An 18,365-nucleotide genomic window follows, 5' to 3' on the forward strand; every position below is an offset into this window, starting at 1 on the left:
TGTATTTGTTCTGTGTTGTAGTAAACATGAAGCGCCACCTATAGATCTGCTTAATTGCAGGTGACGCCAAAGAAATGTGATGGTGGACTTAGGGAAGCAGACTTATGTACCTTGGATTAAGAAATCAAGGTGATTTATATATCGAATGTGAGGTTTTCCTTTCAAAATACGGTGGTTATTGAACAGAGGTGAGTTACACTCGTGTCTGCTTTTATTGCCTCCAAGAAAAATAGCATAAACATGCGAATCATTTTCAACATTTAAAATGCACTGTACTGAATGATAATTGGAGACGTCGCCATTTTGTAGTGGGTTGGATCAACTTCATTTAACCTTGCTGAGAATTACAAACAGTACACTTTCTACGCTGTTATTTACTGGTCAAATGAATTTGATTGGAAAAGAATGGAAGTTTGACACACATGGCAGAGAGCCAATATGTGAAGTCCTAGGTGACATTTCAATAACTCGAGTAACAGTGAAGCTGTAACAGGTTGTGACTCCTGGAGTGTTTGTTTATATTCATCATAAATAGTGAGCCTCTCAGTCACTCATAGTTATTCACTTAAACCAGAAAAGTTATGTTTTATGAACTTTTTTTTTTACTTGATGCTCATAGACAAATTGGACTTTTATTGTGGGATAAGTTTTAGAACTAAAAAATGCTCCATTGTGTGACCTGTTGGGGAGTCTTTTTCTGTTATACCTTTTTGGCATATTGTGAAAGTGCCAGTTCACTTTATCCAGATTGTGGACATTTTTTTTACCAGCGAATAAAGGGATGATCAATGAAATTTGTTGGATAAGAACCAATACATGCACATGCAAAGCAAAGTTCTCTGGGATAAAAAAAACTTCTTAAACAGTAGAAATCAGTTACTATATATTCAATTTCAGTTGAAAAACTGGATTAACTGGCTATGAAGAATGATTTTCCACTGAGGTAGAAATCTTTGTCACATGGATTTGCCTGAAGATATTTAAGTTTAGGTGGTTATGGGCCAAGTATTTCAAACAATGCTATTAAGTGAAGTCATTTCAAAAATGTCAACAGTTTTCAATGCTGTTGAATTCATACAATGTATAAATTTTTTCCTTCTTCAATTCAAATGCCAGGGGATGTAATAAACTAAGTTGACCCCTGGAAGCTTGCATTGAATAATGAACAAGATAAGGATCTTTGCACCTCCTCTCCCCCCCCCCCCCCCAAGTGACCCCCCCTTAATGTGAAATCTATGTTTCATTGCACATGACGAGATTTACATGATAACAAGCACTTCCACAGACCAAATTTGCTAATGTTTTAGAATTAAAATAGATCTAGACTGTTTCTTTGATGGAGAAAGTTAAACTTGAAGTTCAGGATACATTGAATTAAAAGATATATCAATACAAGGAGTATAAAAAGTTTTTCTTTATGTGATCCTATCAGTATCAATTTCATCTTTTGGAGTGATATTTTAAGTTGTTGAAATAAGTAAAGTTCTTTACTTTGATAGATAATTGTCATCATGCAGTTTTTTTTCATTATTCTCTCTCTCTCTCTCTCTTCTCTCTCTCTCTCTCTCTCTCTCTCTCTCTCTCTCTCTCTCTCTCTCTCTCTCATACATGCACGCATAAACACACGATGTAGTGCTTATGAATCATCTTACGAGGCATTTGGGGCTTCAATGTAGATGGTTTCTATTGATTTTGAATTGTTCTGTGTATGTTGGAAGGGAATAGTGATCCTCTTGAGGTTTAGTTAATGATTCCCTGTGGATTGAATGATGCAAAAGATCATTCCCCGAAGAACAACAAGCATATTGGTATGTGGGTATTGAGCTGATTTTATGATATGTAGCATTAGACTATTGAAATCTAATGGAAAATGGTATAATACTGAGGTCACAGATTTGAAGTGAGGAAACATCGAGAGGATGACTGAGTATTTAAGTAGTTTTCTGCATATGTTCATGAAAGTTTTCATAGAACCATCTGGTCTTACAAAGAAGCGTATGGATCAGCCAGGCACTGAGTAATTATAAATATCTGCTCAATTATCCCTAGAGGTAATTGTCAGATACCCTATTGATTTTGCCTGGATAGCTTGTCAGCTTAATCAGGTATCAAATGCACAGATGTTTGAAAATATCATAGATGGTAGCTTATGTTTGTATTGTGTTCCATTCTAAGAAATAGTATGTTGGTATCTTTTTTGATTATATATGTTTTGTATGCACACATTTAAGAATTTGAAATGTTGGTGACTTTGTCTTCTAATATTACAAGTCATGCAGTCATAAATAAGATACTACCCTTTTAATGAGTCTGGCTAGTAATATAAGCCATTTGTCATTGTGTGGTGGCTGATCTATGTTTTTCCTGTTGTAAACCTACTCAATGGTTCCCTCAGGATATCTCCATTAAGACGAGATAGAATTAAGCTGTTATGATTCCATCCCAAGATTCAAGTAGAGAAGAACTTTCTGTAGAAAATGGATGGAAAAAAGGAACGTATTCCAAGTCTAGTGTAACACGTTCTGAAAATAATAGAATTGAAGTTGACAGGCTGTGACCCCAAGTTCTCTCCTACAAAGCTTGAAAGCTGAATGTCGAGAGCAAGGTCAAACCAAAAAGCAAAATCCTTTGTCATTTGGACACACCCTTTATATAGGTTCTAGCTGTTGACTGGCCAAAAAAATATGGCCCATGATTTTAGTTTATTATTATTATCATTCATTCATTTATAAAGATTATTTGTTATCTCTAGAAGAGCTTAGTCTCTCTTTGTCAAAATTGCAATTTTATTAGTTTTGAAATTATGCAGTTGTGTTCTGCTGTTTGGTATTCAACTCTTATCTTCGTAGCCGACAAAGAACAAAAAGTGACCCACTGAGATACCAAGTAACATTATGTACACACTGGGAAGTTATTGAGACTTTAAATGTTAGTACTTCTTGTTCAACAATTTTGGAATGCTTGGGTTCATATAAACATCTCTGTTTATTGAAATGCACTAGAAATGATGGGTTCAAACATGGCTACTTAGAATGCAGAATGCTTTAATAGTAAAAGCTTAATGACCATAAGAATTGTAGTCCCCCGTAAATAGTTCCTTATCAAAGGAGGCATGCTGACATGCTTGTGGACTGCTATTTGTTCATTTAGATAGAAAATGATTTGGGTTGCCATGACACTGCCAGCACTGATGACGTTCATAATGCTACCACTGAGTAAGAAGCACAGAGGTACGCTGTGTAATTTAGCCTGTTTGTAGGTTGACTGGAGACAGAGTTATTTGTCACTGAAACATTAGACTAAACAATGGGTTTTTTAATGAAGAATGAGCGTGGCAACTATAGCATTTCCATCTGCAAGAGGAGCTTCAGGCTTTCTTGCATGCTGCGTAGGCAATGTGGCAGTTAGTAGACAAGTGATTGCCGTCTCCTAGAACATGTTAGAAAGAAATTGGAGATTGTGCTCCTTCTTTCTTGACTTAGCCAGGGCAACAACTGGAAATGTGAGATGAACTAAGGAGAGAAAAACAACTGATATTTATGACTTGGTTTTAACTGTGATTAAGCAGTGGATGTGATGTAAAAAATGAAACAGCAATTTGAAATTGTAGTACCCTTTCTAAGCAATTACTACAAAGTTATTTTTGTTTTCATTTATGCAGTGATTTATGATAACTTCTATTTAATCTGTATTTTCAGATGCATTTAGCTGAAACATACTGCATGGGTCATTAAGCTGTCTACGAGATGGGGGCAAACATATCTGCAGCAGAGAAACAGCAGCAGAACCAGTCAGTCTCACGAGCAAGCACACTCAATCGCTACAAAGGATTTCAGATCAGCGAAGATATGCCTGTCAAAGAGAAGAAGAAAATTATGTCCAAGTTGGCTACACTGAGGCGTAAGCTAATTCGGGTTCGAAGACACAGTAGATCTTTTGATCACTCTAAGGCCATAAAAGAGCTCACTGCCAACTGGACAACACGTGAACTGAATGCCCTGGTGGAGGAATATCAAGCACTTGCAGTTTTAAAAGAGCTCACAATTATCTCAAGTCTTGCGAGAGTGCATGCAAATACATACAGAGAAGATTTGTCTAATTTGTATGATTACAAGTACTGTACAGATGTCGATTTGATTTATCGTGGTACATGCTTTCCAGTGCACAGGGCAATTTTGAGTGCAAGGTGCCCATTCTTTCGTAAACTTCTTGCCAGACATCCACATTATGGAGCACAAATACATGTGGATATTAAGACTCCTAACATTGACGTTGTTATGTTCTCAGCACTTTTACGCTACTTGTACACAGGAGAATTCAACAGTGATGAGGCAAAGTTAGATTCCAGCTTGGATCTTTTAGTTCAATTGGGGGATGAATTTGGTACCCCCAATGCTTTAGATCATGATCTGAAGACTCTCTTTGAAATGGGAGTATATGGTGATGCAGTGCTGGTGTTTCAGACAGATGCAGACTGTCATGATCTTACAACATCAGTAGAAGGAGCATCAGCAGCTACCTCAAGCACAGGTGGAAACAAATACGAAATGCGTTGCCACAAAGCTATTCTTGCAGCAAGGTCTCCCTTCTTTCGCAACCTCTTGCTTCGTCGTGCTAAATCTGGAGAAGAGATGACAGACAGAACTCTACACACTCCCACCAGAATTGTCCTGGATGAGTCGATCATTCCAAAACAGTATGCTCGTGTATTGCTTCATGCCATATATCAAGACACTGTGGATCTTAATTGTATTATAAGAAATAGTACGAGCACATGTAGTCTCAGCGAGGTTCAAGCCATCGTGGCTGGAAAAGGACATGTGACCCATGTGGATGAAGCAATGGAAATATATCAAATTGGGCAGTTTCTCGACTTTCCCATTTTATCTCAAGGTAGGGTTACTTATAAATATTGTAGATGAAGTGCGGTTATCATATTTATTTATCTAAGCGTATCTCAGTAATTGTTTAGTTACTTCTTTTGTAGTTTGAGAGATCTTTTTGCCATGTACCATGAAATTTGAAAACAAATAGGTGTACTTCCTTTTTAGGCGAAGCAAAAACAAGTTGCAGGTGATCTTTTATCATAGAGATATTACTCTAGGATGTCTTAGAGGTTATTAAGACCACAGACAGGATGCCTGTTTAGATTTTATCAGGAAAATATGAATATTTGCACATTTATTTTGTTGCAAATGAGAAATAAAGTGCTGCAAATGAGAGAATATATTGTACATCTTTAGATGTAGCCATGAAAAAAATGAGAAAATTTTTGCCCATATAACATAAATGAAAAAAATAGATGGCATGGCAGAAAATCTTCAGTTTCTGAAGATAGTTCCATCTTGCTTTCTATGTTTAAGTTCAATCTTTAGTTGTGGTTCATTTTTAGTGGACTTCTCAAAATAAAACTTTTTTATTGAGAAGATTGTTTCAAGTAGTTTGTTTACAGGACAGTACGCAGAAGAAATTTTTGAAAGGACATCATTTTACTATAAGTAGCTGTCAAAGGGACTTTTTTTCATGTTTGTGTTTCAACTATCATATGTATATTGATATTAGTCAAGTGTGTATTATAATGTTTTCCTCATTTTGGTCAGCAAGTCATTTCTTATATCGTAGCAGTATCATCATAGAAGTCAGCTGTATATTTACCAAAATCCTTGACAAATACTGAACACAAAAGCTCATAGTTTACTTAAGGCTTGGTGAAGAGGGGCAAACGTTAATCACCATGCCACACACAGTTGATCCAATGGGTTGTCAATTTGGGGACTTTTAATGCTGTTGACAAGACTGGAGCATAGTTATGTTTGCGGCAAGTTTAAAGGCTTAGTGATCAATGACTGGATAGATGTGGAGGTAGTGACATTGAAATTCAATAACTAATGACTGTTGAATAGAGCCGTAGCTTATACAGCCAGAGGCCTATTTATATTGCACACACAACGGGCTGACATTATTTTATCATTCTTGCCTCGATCAAAGAACAACCCGTTTTTGAATAAGAAACAAAGAACCTCTGAAGTCCAAGTTTTGTTTTTACCTGCGCAGAACTTGTTTGAAAGCTTGATTGTGTGATGCCTTATCAGCCTTCATATATGAACTGAAAAAAAAAAGATGATATTATTTCTATAAAAAAGTAAAATCAAATCCAAATTGACATTAGGCCTAGTGTTTGCAACAGTTCAGGTATCCTAATATATAACAGTAGATAATCTTTTCATCTATTAATTGCAGCATTATACTGACATTCTAGTCATCTTAGGTGCATCTCAAGACCATGCACATTATTTCAAAATGACCATCAAGTCTCCTCTGTCCATTGAATGGCCGAGCTTGGGTCTAGCCATCTTCCTGATGTTATCAGTTGTCAGGTGCCACTGGGGTTATCTGTGAAAGACCAGGGGCAGTAAACTGGCCTAATGGATAGGATCAGCTCACTGGACTGTATAGTGTATATATATATATTTACATATTAATATATACTAGTATATGCTTATGTGTAAAATGGCAGACAGCAATGGCTCGGCTCTTTGGTCTTGTCACCCCCAGTTTCGTAATCAGGTTTTTTTTACTTCTGAATTTGGTGCAAGTTCTCTTAAAAAGGTTACTTTAACCTTTCTCATGATCTGCAGCCCAAACTTAACTGACTGCAGTAATAAATGACACCTCCAAAAAGTATTCACAAATGGCATTCATGGGTACAAGTAAAGAAATCCTAATGCTTTTAAGAGATCCACATCCATCAAGCAGCAAAAAGCAGGACTTAAATTTGATAACCGACTTTTTGGGTTAATGGAATTAGTGTATATCTGAGTTAGCTTGTAATGGTATCGTTGGTCCATACACTTGCTAGTATATTATGATGGCAGTCTTCCTTAAACATTAGTATGCCCCTACTTGTTTGTCCCCATAACCTTCCAAGATCAGTAGTTCTGATAAATAACATTATGTTGGTGCCACTCCAAAAGCTGTTACAAATTCACCAGTTGAAATGCATCCAAAAGGAGCCTAATTGGTTTTGACAAGCTCTTCACTTGGTCTTATTCCGCCACATTACATACAGTATTTTAATATGCATCATACTGTGTCAGTGGTCTGTATAAAAATTGTGAATGTTTAAAGACCTTGGGCTCTCAGATTGATCCCATTATCATTATCATAAAGGGTTTCGTGTTACTTGATGATTTATTGGTATTTACTCAATCTTTAATAATCTGGGTACAATGTTGACTTTTATGATATTGATAAAAAGTTAGATTGTGTCCAAAGAGACTAAGCACATTTTTCTGCTTGACGTTTGTCACATTGCTCCTCTTCAGGTTGTGCAATACTAATGTGCTAGATATTACCAAAACTTTCTTGTGATTTAATATCATGATTTTGTTTACCATCTGTGATAACTAAATTTGTCACATTTCTCCTGTCCAGGTTGTGAGGATATCATAGTGGACAACCTGTCCCTGGACAACCTGTTGTCCATCCTTTCCTGGAGCTCGGAGCCACACGGGTCTCAATGGGTGCACCGCCAGGCACTACACTTCCTCCAGGAGGAGTTCCTACAGGCGGCACATTCACCTATCTTCTATGAGCTCAACAAGGAGTACCTGATTGCTGCCATACAGTCCGACTTTGTGCAGGTTAGTTGGACCACATGGTGAAAGGAAGCATTTGAGATTGAAAGATTATGAAAAAGAATTACACTAAGAATTATTCTAAGAATTAAACAATTATTCTAAGATACTTAAAAATGATGAATTCAGATGCTTCATTTGACAAGATTTGAAACAGAATAGGTAAATCAAGTATTACATTTATGATTTATCTATGATTTGTGTGAAGCTAGACAAAAGAAATTAATGGTAATGTGTATAGAGGCTATTACAATCATCAGATATAAAAAAATAAGATGATTGCAAGAAAGCGTTCAATTATATGGTGCCATTTTATGCCTCAGTCTATGTTGATGGTGTAGTGATATCCAGATTTTAAGACCAGGAAATTGATCTGATAAATGACGTCAAAGAATGATATGGGTGTAAACATAAAAAGTGTACTCATTATGATAGTTGCTCTCAGAACATCTGTTCTGCAAAATGTTTATAATCTACATGCCAGTCCTTTTTCAGTTGTGCTTTGTTTGAATGATAACTATGTGGACTTCGGCTTTCATTATTTATCTTCACTATGATTTTGCTTTTATGGTTTCTGAACTTTTTATCATTATATAAAACTTGTCACCATATCAACAGTAACACTTAACGTAGTAGTATAAACTATATTTATAGTAGTAATTTGTTTCAAACAACTTTATGTTATACATTGTCATTGTTGCCATTGTTAATTTTTTCCCTGTCATTTGCAGGCTGGAGAGATGGATATTTTAAGTGCTGTGATCAAATGGGGGGAGCACCAGCTCATTAGGAGAATGGAGGAAAGGGGTAAGTACATACAGGTGCCTGGAGTGATGTTATGATGAAAATTAACAGATTGATTGCCCCTTGGTTCTGTTTTATGCATCAGTGAATGCATCAGTTTTTTTTTTTTTTTTAAGCTGAACAGTGGCCTTTGATGATTACGTGATCTTATTTAAGTTTCTATATCTCGGAATAAATGATTCTAAATCGAGTTAAGATGCATTAAGTAAAACTTCAAAAATTCTTTACAAAGAATTTTGCATAATGTATTCGCCGTTGTGGCCAAATATTTGAAGTTAACTGTGTAGCTAAGTTCTATTTTAGAGATGCACTTAGCACCATCAGCTTATAACAGGTAGCCAAATGACAAAATGATGTTATTTGTGGTTAAATGTGAAAGTTGCTTTTCACCATCTTAGTTTGCTTTTTGATCCAGCACTATTTTTGAGGCTTCCCAATTTTGTAGCAGTTTAGCACCTGTTTGGCAGATAGCCACAGGAAAGCATTTTCTTTCCATCTGATAGGCAACCTTGGACCCTATTAAATGAGATTTCTGGTAAAGATACAACAGCTTATTTGCCAGCTTGTTTATCTTAATGTTTAAAGAATTTTTGTTTCAATAAAAACTTACTCCTTAAGGAAAGTTGTGTATTAAAATAGCACTTCAGTGCAAATGACGCATATGCCCATCCCATATGTATATTTAGAAAACTTTCCAAACTTTCATAGATTATTGTTATTGATAAGAGACTATTCCCTGGATTTATTTACAACGTCAGCATTGAAATGTATTGGTTTTATATGATGAGGCTTGTACAGTAATGATTACTTTATGGTACATTTGCACGAAGGCTTTTATTTTCCCTCTGTCATGAAAAAAGGTAATGACTGTCGATTTTTTTCTTCATTCTTGGCACAATTCCAATCAGAAACTTTTGGCAGCAGGTGATATATTGGAAAGTGACTGCAACATGGAAAGCAGTCATAGTATTATGAACTCTTCGTGGTTTAAAGAATCTTGTGCAGTAATTGAAATTTTGCTTTTTTGCCCCTTCTGTCTTCTAAATGTCTGTAAGGATTCAGCTCCAAACTTTGACTGTAAAGCTTGAATACATTCAACGTTAAATGAAAAAAAAAAATGATTGGATGTTGTAAGTTTTATAATGCTTAAGATATTTAATATTTCCTTTTAATGAAGACTAATGAATCTTTTGATCTCTCCAGAACCCAACCTTCTGAGTCATACAGCCCACAGTGTCACAAAGAAAGGTGTGAAGCGACGAGATCTGAATGACACAGAGCTGCGTGAGATTCTCTGTGAAGTTCTCCCATATGTGCGCATGGGGCACATAATTCCTCCAAACAACGACGTGCTGAATGGTGCCATTAAGCGTGGCCTAGTTAGTGTCCCTCCTTCTCACATGATAGGGGACGACGTAGGCAGCAACTACAACCGGATGTGTTCGTGGATCAGGGGGAAGAATAGCGGAATGTTTATGAAACCGAGGTTTTTCACACCCTACTTTGAAGAGGCCAAGGTAAGCTTTAACAAGCAAAGTAGTAAAAAATCTCTTTGGGAAGTATCAACAGCTTTACCCCATCTATATCTTTAGTGAATATTAAGAAGGCTTTGTTTTTGAGAAAGGGCAATTTTTGCTTGCATGTCATATTCTTGTGCAGTTTATTACATGATAGTACTTAACATCTGTTCTCAATGTGCACGACAGTCCATTTTATTTATGACTTTTATACATGCATTAATCTAAGCATGGTGTAAAAGCAGAGTTGAGATGATCATTTAAGATGAGAAATACAGAAAAACAATTCACATGGCACTTCAAATCTTTGCATAATTTTTTAAAATCTTTTCTTATTTAGTCTCTGCTGGATGAGCATACTGCCCAGTTACAAGATAATGAGATGGCTCGTCTCCGCTTGGTCCATATGTCCTCTATCCCAGACACACTGTACATGGTGGACGACAGGGCGTCCTGCCCACCCTCGCCATTCCCCATCCACCACCCTGTGTATGCTGCTGCCACTGTCGATATCATTGCAGGCACTATTCCAGGTATGAGAACATCTCAGTATAGACTGAGAATAGATATACACTCGACCACAAAAGTTCAGAAACATGAAATTGTTTTTCAATAATTTAAAAAATATGTAATAGGGAAATCTTAGTGTATATATGAAAGGTTTTGAATGGTGGGTGCATTATCTTTCATTATTTGGTTAAAGTATTTACCTTAGCTCAAATGGTTATTTTATGATTATTCAAAATAACAATGTTTCTGAACCTTTTTTCGGAGAGTGTCTAATGACTATGTAATGTAAGCTGCTTTGTTAAGTATGCGGAATTTCTCTCGGGGATGAAGTGTTAGTGTTTTTTTCTGTTAAATCCTGTGTACGTGACGTTAGTTGCCATACCAGTCTATTTGATCCAGGGTAGGAAATTCCAAATACATTGCCATCTGTCAAACATTGTTTGTCAGACTTATTCAGTGGATGTTTGCATAAATGTTTGATTTAAACTGTTCTACGGACTTACTTCTGACATGGTAATGATTTATGGACTAGGTGTACATAGCTGTCAACAGAGATATTGACCTATCTAAACTCTATAGAGATGGCCGTATGAGGCTGAGAACTGTTGATGGATGACATGGCACCATATAGGTGTCAATAATGAACACATTAATCACAGAGATATCATTAATGAGGCCCTAGAAACAAAATGTCTCAAATAATGTTTCTGCTATATTGAATGTTTTACAGCATTTGATAATTGTCAAAAATTCTATTTTCACCTTGATTTAGTTCCAAACCGTGAAACCATTGGGCTCATGGTGAAAAGAGAACAGGAGATACAGCAAAGCCGCCTAGTTCAGAAGGCCTACTCCCTTCCCTGTACAGACCGCAGGGCTGTCAACCACCAAATTCAGCTGAGGGTCGTCAGAGAATTTGGACTTCCAGATTCAGCAGTTGAAATATTACAGCATCCCTACAGGTAAATACGTCTTTTGACTGAAATTGTGTCCCTGTTTAAAAATGATTTTAAAAGCTTTTAAAAGCAAGCAAACATTAAAACCACTGCAAAAAGATTGTATATTTTGAAGTACTTAAAATATCATTAAAATGTAAAAAATTGAAATTGATTTGTGTGGATTTTGAAATATTCAGATTAATGTATTACATGATTTCAAATCTAATTATTTGATAATAACATAATTGATTTTACTTGCACCATTTAATTCTAAGTTTAAGTGCACTGATAGTTGCACTGCCCCATCTCATGTATGCCATATATATTGACTTTTGACAGGTTCCAAATGGATGAAGCCTCCAGAGGAGATGCCCTTCCAGGAACCCCCAGAATATCTAGTCTACCCCATCGCCGACTGAAGCAAGTCACACCTCCGTCTCCGCTTATGGGAGCTTCCAGTTGGTCATACAGTCCAAGGTCCTACAGCCCAAGATCCTATAGCCCAGTTGAGGTAAGAGAAAGAGCACATTTTATCTTTAATATGGAAGATTTGCCTTCAGAATAATAGATGAGAAGGTGGGGCAATATTGATCACATTTAGTGATAGTTTCAGTTTCACTTCATCCGTTAAGTATCCTTGTCTGAAATTTCCATTTTAAATCTGAAAACACAGGCCCTTATAAAAGTTATATTTAAAACTGATTTTCTCCATGCCCAGTGAGTACAGAACTTTCTTTTTTCCAGAAGGAGGCCAGCAATGGCAGCGACAGCGTCCTCAGTGACATCATGCCAGATATTGCCATGGCAACTGGAGCTGTAGCCCAGATGGCTCTTCACCCGGATCCTGAACCCCCACAAGGTGCACATGCAGAGAGCAGCCCCAGGGGAGGGGCACGTGGTGGGGAAGCGAAACCAGATCTTCGGGAGAATGAAGGGAGTCCCCGAGGCGAGATGAAACTTGACTTGGGAGATGGAAGTCACTGTGGTACTATGTACATATAAACTATTGTGAGGCAGCAGTTTAAGTTACTTCATATTCATGAGGCATATTTTGACATTTATACGTCATTTCATTCAAACGATATTTTTTTTGACCAATTTTTTTTTTTTTGTAAGATGCAGCAAATGCAATTTTCTCAAGATCAAACAGTTGTGGTTTCATTTTTGAGACTTAGAATTTTTTAGGACCACTCCTTAATTTTACCATTAATGAAATTAATGGGTTGAGTTTTATGATCACAGTTTTACATGTTCAACTGTTCTTATTGTTTGATTGAAAAACAAGTGGAACTGACCCAAATGATGGTTGTGTTAGTTTCAAAATACAGTTATTTCCTTAATCAAAAACCAATCCCTCTAAATCTGGCTTAAAAAATTTTTAAGATGGAGGAAATCTCTCAGTGCTAAAGAATTTTTTTTGATGAACTTAATCTGTACTCGCATAAGCACACAAAAGTTTCACAAAAATGCTTTCAGTAATTTGGATGGTAAAATAAAATTTCAGTTTTGCTTATTGTTTTTGCTTTAAAATTGGACTAATTATACCCTCAGCTATACAAAAATAATGTTAGATTGATTCTTGCTTATATTCATATCCACCCATTCAAAGGAATAACTTTAGAGAATGTGATAAGTTTTATAAACCAACACTCAGCTGCATCAGATGAGTGAACCACTACTTATTGTTACATGTACAGGAATACATTACTCCAATCAACTGGATATAACGGGTTATATATATTTACTGTCGGCACTCATTTGGCAATCTGTATATGCTGCACTGTTCACTTGCTACGTGCCACTTACTTAGGCGGTCTTTTGTCTCCTGTCTGTCTTAAAAAAGTATTTATGATTTTTTGCAGCATTTTAATCAGGCATTATGCTGGAAATGACGTCCACAATAGGATAGGATTTATACACTATTTTATTAGCATTACAATACTTAATTCAGCAGCTTGAGTGGAATATTATTTGTGCAGATGAATATGACATATCAGGTACAAGTTTTCTATTATTTGACTAGTCATGGTATTGGGCAATATGTATACAGATTTGATAAATGTGCTAAACTGAGGTGATCTGTTAGCTGCTCCAAAAAGTATGTCAACGTTTGAATCGTAGAGTAATTTCCTCTGCAGTTGGAATGAAAGCATTGCTATTGTAAATAATCGATGCAGATACTGCATCTTTCCATATTTTTGTAAAAGTAATGTAAGCTGTTGTGAAGCAGTATTGTGTGATAGCTTCAATGGTACTCGATAAACAATAAAGCTACTATGATAAACAATTTGGTTTTTATTCCATGCCCAAATAATACAAGCTGTTGCAAAAGTACAGTTTGGTGAGTCATCATCACCTGCTAGACATCATTTTTTCCATAATCAAAGTTGTAGAATTACTATTTAAATTGCCCTTATCCTTTTTGCATCGGAACTGAATGAGAACTGGCTTGACAATACAACATGTATCTTTTTTTTTCCAAATGGATAAAAATGGACCTCCATGATGTTTGTTTTGCAAATAGATATTCTTTGTTTCAAAGACTGATTTTGAACAAACAAGACGATCTGTCCTAAAGATGGCAGAAGACTCTGAGGAGTAACATGGACAAAATGTGTACTTCCATAAAAATTTTCCAAAAAAAAAAAAAAAAAAAAAAAAAATCCCAGCATATAGCCCAGCTATTTGTTTTCAAAACATATATATAAGCAACTAACACTGTACACTTAAATCATAGGAATGCCTTAAGCACAATTTTCTTATATTTCTGAGACAAAGTATTTACTGGAATATAAATATCTAAATAAATAAGCATGTTATGACGTGAATAACTTTTTACCATTTATACACAGCAATTGTTTTCAATTTAATTCTATGGTCGGCTTTGTCAACTGATTGCTGCCATATAAACCTTAAAGCCTGGTTAATAATACCTTTCAAATGTTTAAACTAGAAAAGTTGTGGCCCTTACATTGATAATAATGATATGTCCCAGCAGTGTCACACAAGAAAAGCTGTCACTATTACAATCCCATGCATTCATCCCCGAAAACACCTTGTGCTGGTTACAGTTTATCAAACAAACAAATATATGAACATTATCAGATATTGAACAGTGTACAAATATAATGATACTCATAAAATTTGCAGTGCCTTGTTTCTTGAAACCTGCTGTTTGTATTAGCAAATCTAAAGGAGCTCAATATCTGTCTCAAAATTGATAATTAGTTATGTATATTCCTATAAATATTATGAAATAATCATTTTGTCTTTTGTACATGAAATGAACGGCTGCTTCTGTGAGTCTATGGGAGCGTTCCTATAAACCTCTCATACTAGTTGGATTGCTCTAACTCTGCGGGAATTCTCGCTAAATTGCATTCAGTGTAAATGGCTTAAATGTCTGGCATGCCTACTCGAGCTGATAGGGGGTAATTAACAATAGTCAATTATTCCCTAGTTACTCAACGGGCTCTGCCAGACAAGCAAAATGATAATACTGAAAGCACAATAGTAAGAAGCCCCACAGAATTAGATTGATCCAGCTAGTATGATGGGTTTATGGGAACACAGTCTATGATGCATGGAGATAAGGTTCCTGCTGCTATATGTACACTTGTGCTCCTGAGAGACTGTCTGCAAATGGCTTCACCAAAAGTCTTGTGGTGAAATAGAACACAATACCGAACAATATAGATATTGGGAGAGCTGGCAGAGCTTTCTTGAAAACTGCCAGCAAAATCAGTGTGAAAGACAGGCCCTGAAACGAAGGAAAGCATCATATGCAAGATGGGCATTTCTCAAATCAAACTTAATCACAAATTTAACCTTTTTGATAATTTCATTTGTAGGATGCTAATTAGTAAGAAATCATTTTTTTAAAATTCAGTCCACTTCAATGAGGTAACTGAGAAAAGACTTTAATCACTTACTATTAATATTGCAACAAAGCAAGCTAGTGTTGTGTTCCAGTCTCCATAAGAAGACGCTTTGCCAACAAGAATACTGTAGAATATAAAGTCTCCCAATCCCAGCTTCACTCCACCTGAAGAGACAGAAAAATCCATATCAAACATCTACAATAATATCATTCCAACATGGATACAATAAATAAATCTTGGGAGTTTACATATAATCAACTACTCATGTCCCAATATAACGCAATTTTGAAACTGCAAAGCACTAGAAAAATAATTTAATAAAATAATATAATTTAAATAAAAATTCATTCCTTCTCCGTGGATTCCCAATAAATATTAGACCAGGCCCCAATCCACAAACATACTAAGTCAGTTGTAATGTTGAAATCTTAGCTGCCACACATACATCTGACAAAGAATCTAAAATGCCCACTGATCCCTTTTTTCCACCTGTGAACAAAATCCCTCAAGCAAATTTTACTCCTATTGAGAGAGATTTTTCCTATAACTGGTCCATTAGCCCATTTATGTACGTCAAATGCACTCTGCATGCCTAAACCATCATTTGAAACTCTTACACCATTACTGTGAACTTCTGAGTAGAGGGCTATTCAGTTTTAGCTATGAAACATACCTCATTTCATACATTTCAATTTTTTGATATATTTAAATGTCATTGATGTCCTTCTTAAAATGATATTTTTCATTATTCTATGTGTAGCATCCAACTTTTATTTAAAAAAATTATTATTATAATCATCATTATTTTACGATGCTTACGTTCTTCTTCTTCCTCCTCTGAAGGCTGTTGTGCTGCAGGCCTTGCTGGTCTCTCACTGTTCTGACCAATATTGGCTACTGCTGTGCGTGCTCTTTGAGATTCTGTGCTTACACTCGACTCTGTTCGTCTATGGTCATCTGATGTCTGTTGGTTCTGCCAGTTCAGATACTGGTTATTTCTTTCCTGTGAACGTTCTTGGGATTCGTTGGACCAGTTGGTAAATCCACCCTCATCGTCATCTCCAAATGTGGCATTTGAACCATTTGCAGAATTTTGCTCAAGAGGTGCTATTTGTTTGAAGTAAATAAAAGAAAAAAAAAACAATCAACCAATCGGATCTTATAAGCACCAAGTAGCCTGACAAGGAGTAAGAACTTAACAGTTAAGAAATCAGTGCCTCAGTTACACTAAACCACTCACTTTCAGTGAAAAAAAAAAACAAGTTAGCAAGTACTCTCAGAGAAATTAAACTTACCGGTAGAATCCCCTGAATTAGTTTTCGTCTTCTTTTTCTTCTTCTTTTTCTTCTTGCTGTCATCTGGATTGCTATCTGCCATTGTGGTGGTCCAAGCCATGGTGGCTGGAAAAAGTATACTTAAACTATTATCTTAATATTTCCTTTAAAGTTACAGTTTTTCATAGAGTTGTGTTGCTGTCAACTGAACAGAGTAGGATCCACAGGTTTACAATATATGAAACTTAAAATCCTGGAGTTCTGTTTTCTCCTTGAAATGTAATTACTTGATTAAATGTTTTGGATGCATTGGTTCACTGTGTGTGTGATATCTATCATTTTATTCTTGTGCTTATGATTTTCTTGTAAAGAATTCTAAATGCCAAATACCTTGCTGTGCATAGCCCTAAGTATATTATTTTGTATCCAAGGTTACAACTATTCTTACTTTGTTAATTATAAGATCAGAGGGACAATTTATCATTGTGTGCAACCTACATTGCATAATCTTATCTATTTTAAATACATCCATTTCATCTGACAATAGAACTAATAAAACTAAAAACTGTCACTTACACGAATAAATAAGGGCTGGAAACAAGGATTCATTTCTCTCATGAGCTGTCTCCACCAGTATTCTCAAGGGACCTTTGGGGCACAACACTGCCACAAGATCTAAAACACAAACAAATCCTTGCCAACTTTTTATCCAACAGGCTTTGATGGGCAGAACAAAAATATGCATGCACAATAAATGCATAGTGCAGCTGACAACAGGCTACAGTTTTCCACGTTCTTTAATCTCCATTCAGTATTTTCCGAAAAGATTTTCTTATAATCTATGTTCCACACCACAAGTCACAAACTCAAAAACAGTTCAACACAAAATAGTACTCTTTTTAAAATCTATGACAATATTTTGGCACTAGGTCATACTTCACTGACCCCAGATGGAAAGCATCCCCAGGACTGTCCAAACTGTCCACTCTGGCAGGTACTTGATAAAGGTGAGTGCTGTGAGAGCACACACCACGATGAGGTAGGCTTGTTGTAGACGTAGTGGTCCCTTCCAGTGAATGCACACCATACCCATAACACCAAAATTCCACAAGCATATGGCCAGTGTTAGATAATCCATGGGGACATTGCAGGCTCGGAGAAGTTCACTGAAATTGACATACAGATGGGATGTCTCATCAATGGTGTTATAGCGTAATGATTGATATTTACCTTATATACCCTTCTGCCTATTAATTCTTTCAAAAGTACAAGCAAGATCTGTTACATTGTTAATGCTTGTATATTTTTAAAATCTTTTTAATAACATTCATCTTTTTAATAACTGTATTTATTTAATTTACTCAAAGTTTCAGAGATGATGCTTGTTGCCTTCTTATTTATCACATTTTTACAAATGCATGCAAGCAGCCCCTCAATGGTATAGTGAAACAGAAACCATACTGTTAAGGAGTTATGAAAATAAAGAAGCTGATACGTAATAATCTAAAGCTCATAGTAAATGCCATCTACTGCCAACCAGGTTCTTTTCTTTTCAACATGCTAGGCAAAAATGATGATTTAACAAAGATTTTCTCTATAAACAGAGTAAACTTACCCTAGGTAAATGTAGGCAAAGAAGAAGAGCAGTAACAGTGAGGAGAAGATCAACCAGCCATGTATGAACTGAAATTATATAAAACATGGGCATAATACCAAGCAAGAGTTCAAGGACTACATTCATTTTCAATTATATTGTTTCTTTATTTATATGCTATAACAATTTTAAAGTTTTCATAATTCATAA

At 35.9% G+C, this 18,365-nt stretch overlaps 2 protein-coding genes across 7 annotated transcripts in view; one reads left to right on the plus strand and one right to left on the minus strand.

Moving 5' to 3' along the window:
• On the plus strand, positions 1–13,693 carry LOC106176289 (BTB/POZ domain-containing protein 7). Of its 2 annotated transcripts, none has more exons than XM_013558608.2 (9): positions 1–188; positions 3,699–4,893; positions 7,435–7,643; positions 8,369–8,444; positions 9,645–9,958; positions 10,299–10,491; positions 11,241–11,430; positions 11,746–11,917; positions 12,151–13,693. In XM_013558608.2, the coding sequence occupies exons 2-9, from the start codon at positions 3,747–3,749 to the stop codon at positions 12,406–12,408; spliced, it is 2,559 nt and encodes an 852-aa protein (XP_013414062.1). In that variant the 5' UTR covers positions 1–188; positions 3,699–3,746; the 3' UTR covers positions 12,409–13,693. The 2 variants fall into 2 exon arrangements, with proteins under 2 accessions (XP_013414062.1, XP_086860899.1); XM_087004773.1 differs by having other exon boundaries at positions 12,154–13,693.
• Positions 13,682–18,365, minus strand: part of LOC106176290 (presenilin-1) — a 9,378-nt gene continuing 4,694 nt past the window's right edge. For all 5 annotated transcript variants that reach the window (XM_087004776.1, XM_087004775.1, XM_087004777.1 and 2 more), the window contains exons 5-11: positions 18,177–18,244; positions 17,507–17,727; positions 17,138–17,236; positions 16,583–16,687; positions 16,107–16,394; positions 15,339–15,451; positions 13,682–15,166 (exon numbers count right to left, since the gene is read on the minus strand). In XM_087004776.1, coding sequence (XP_086860902.1) covers positions 15,011–15,166; positions 15,339–15,451; positions 16,107–16,394; positions 16,583–16,687; positions 17,138–17,236; positions 17,507–17,727; positions 18,177–18,244 — 1,050 coding nt within the window. In that variant the 3' untranslated portion in view covers positions 13,682–15,010. The remainder of the gene's footprint in view (positions 15,167–15,338; positions 15,452–16,106; positions 16,395–16,582; positions 16,688–17,137; positions 17,237–17,506; positions 17,728–18,176; positions 18,245–18,365) is intronic.

Source organism: Lingula anatina, chromosome 2 (genome assembly GCF_051362555.1).
Source record: "Lingula anatina isolate TDL-2025a chromosome 2, LinAna3.0, whole genome shotgun sequence".
Classification (NCBI taxonomy): domain Eukaryota; kingdom Metazoa; phylum Brachiopoda; class Lingulata; order Lingulida; family Lingulidae; genus Lingula; species Lingula anatina.

What these genes read in the sequence shown, in the direction of transcription:
- LOC106176289 (XM_013558608.2), top strand. Translation starts at nt 3,747, where the DNA reads ATGGGGGCAAACATATCTGCAGCAGAGAAACAGCAGCAGAACCAGTCA. An exon ending in CATTGCAGGCACTATTCCAG is followed by an intron (nt 10,492 to 11,240) that starts GTATGAGAACAT and finishes ACCTTGATTTAG; the next exon opens with TTCCAAACCGTGAAACCATT. An exon ending in ATATTACAGCATCCCTACAG is followed by an intron (nt 11,431 to 11,745) that starts GTAAATACGTCT and finishes GACTTTTGACAG; the next exon opens with GTTCCAAATGGATGAAGCCT.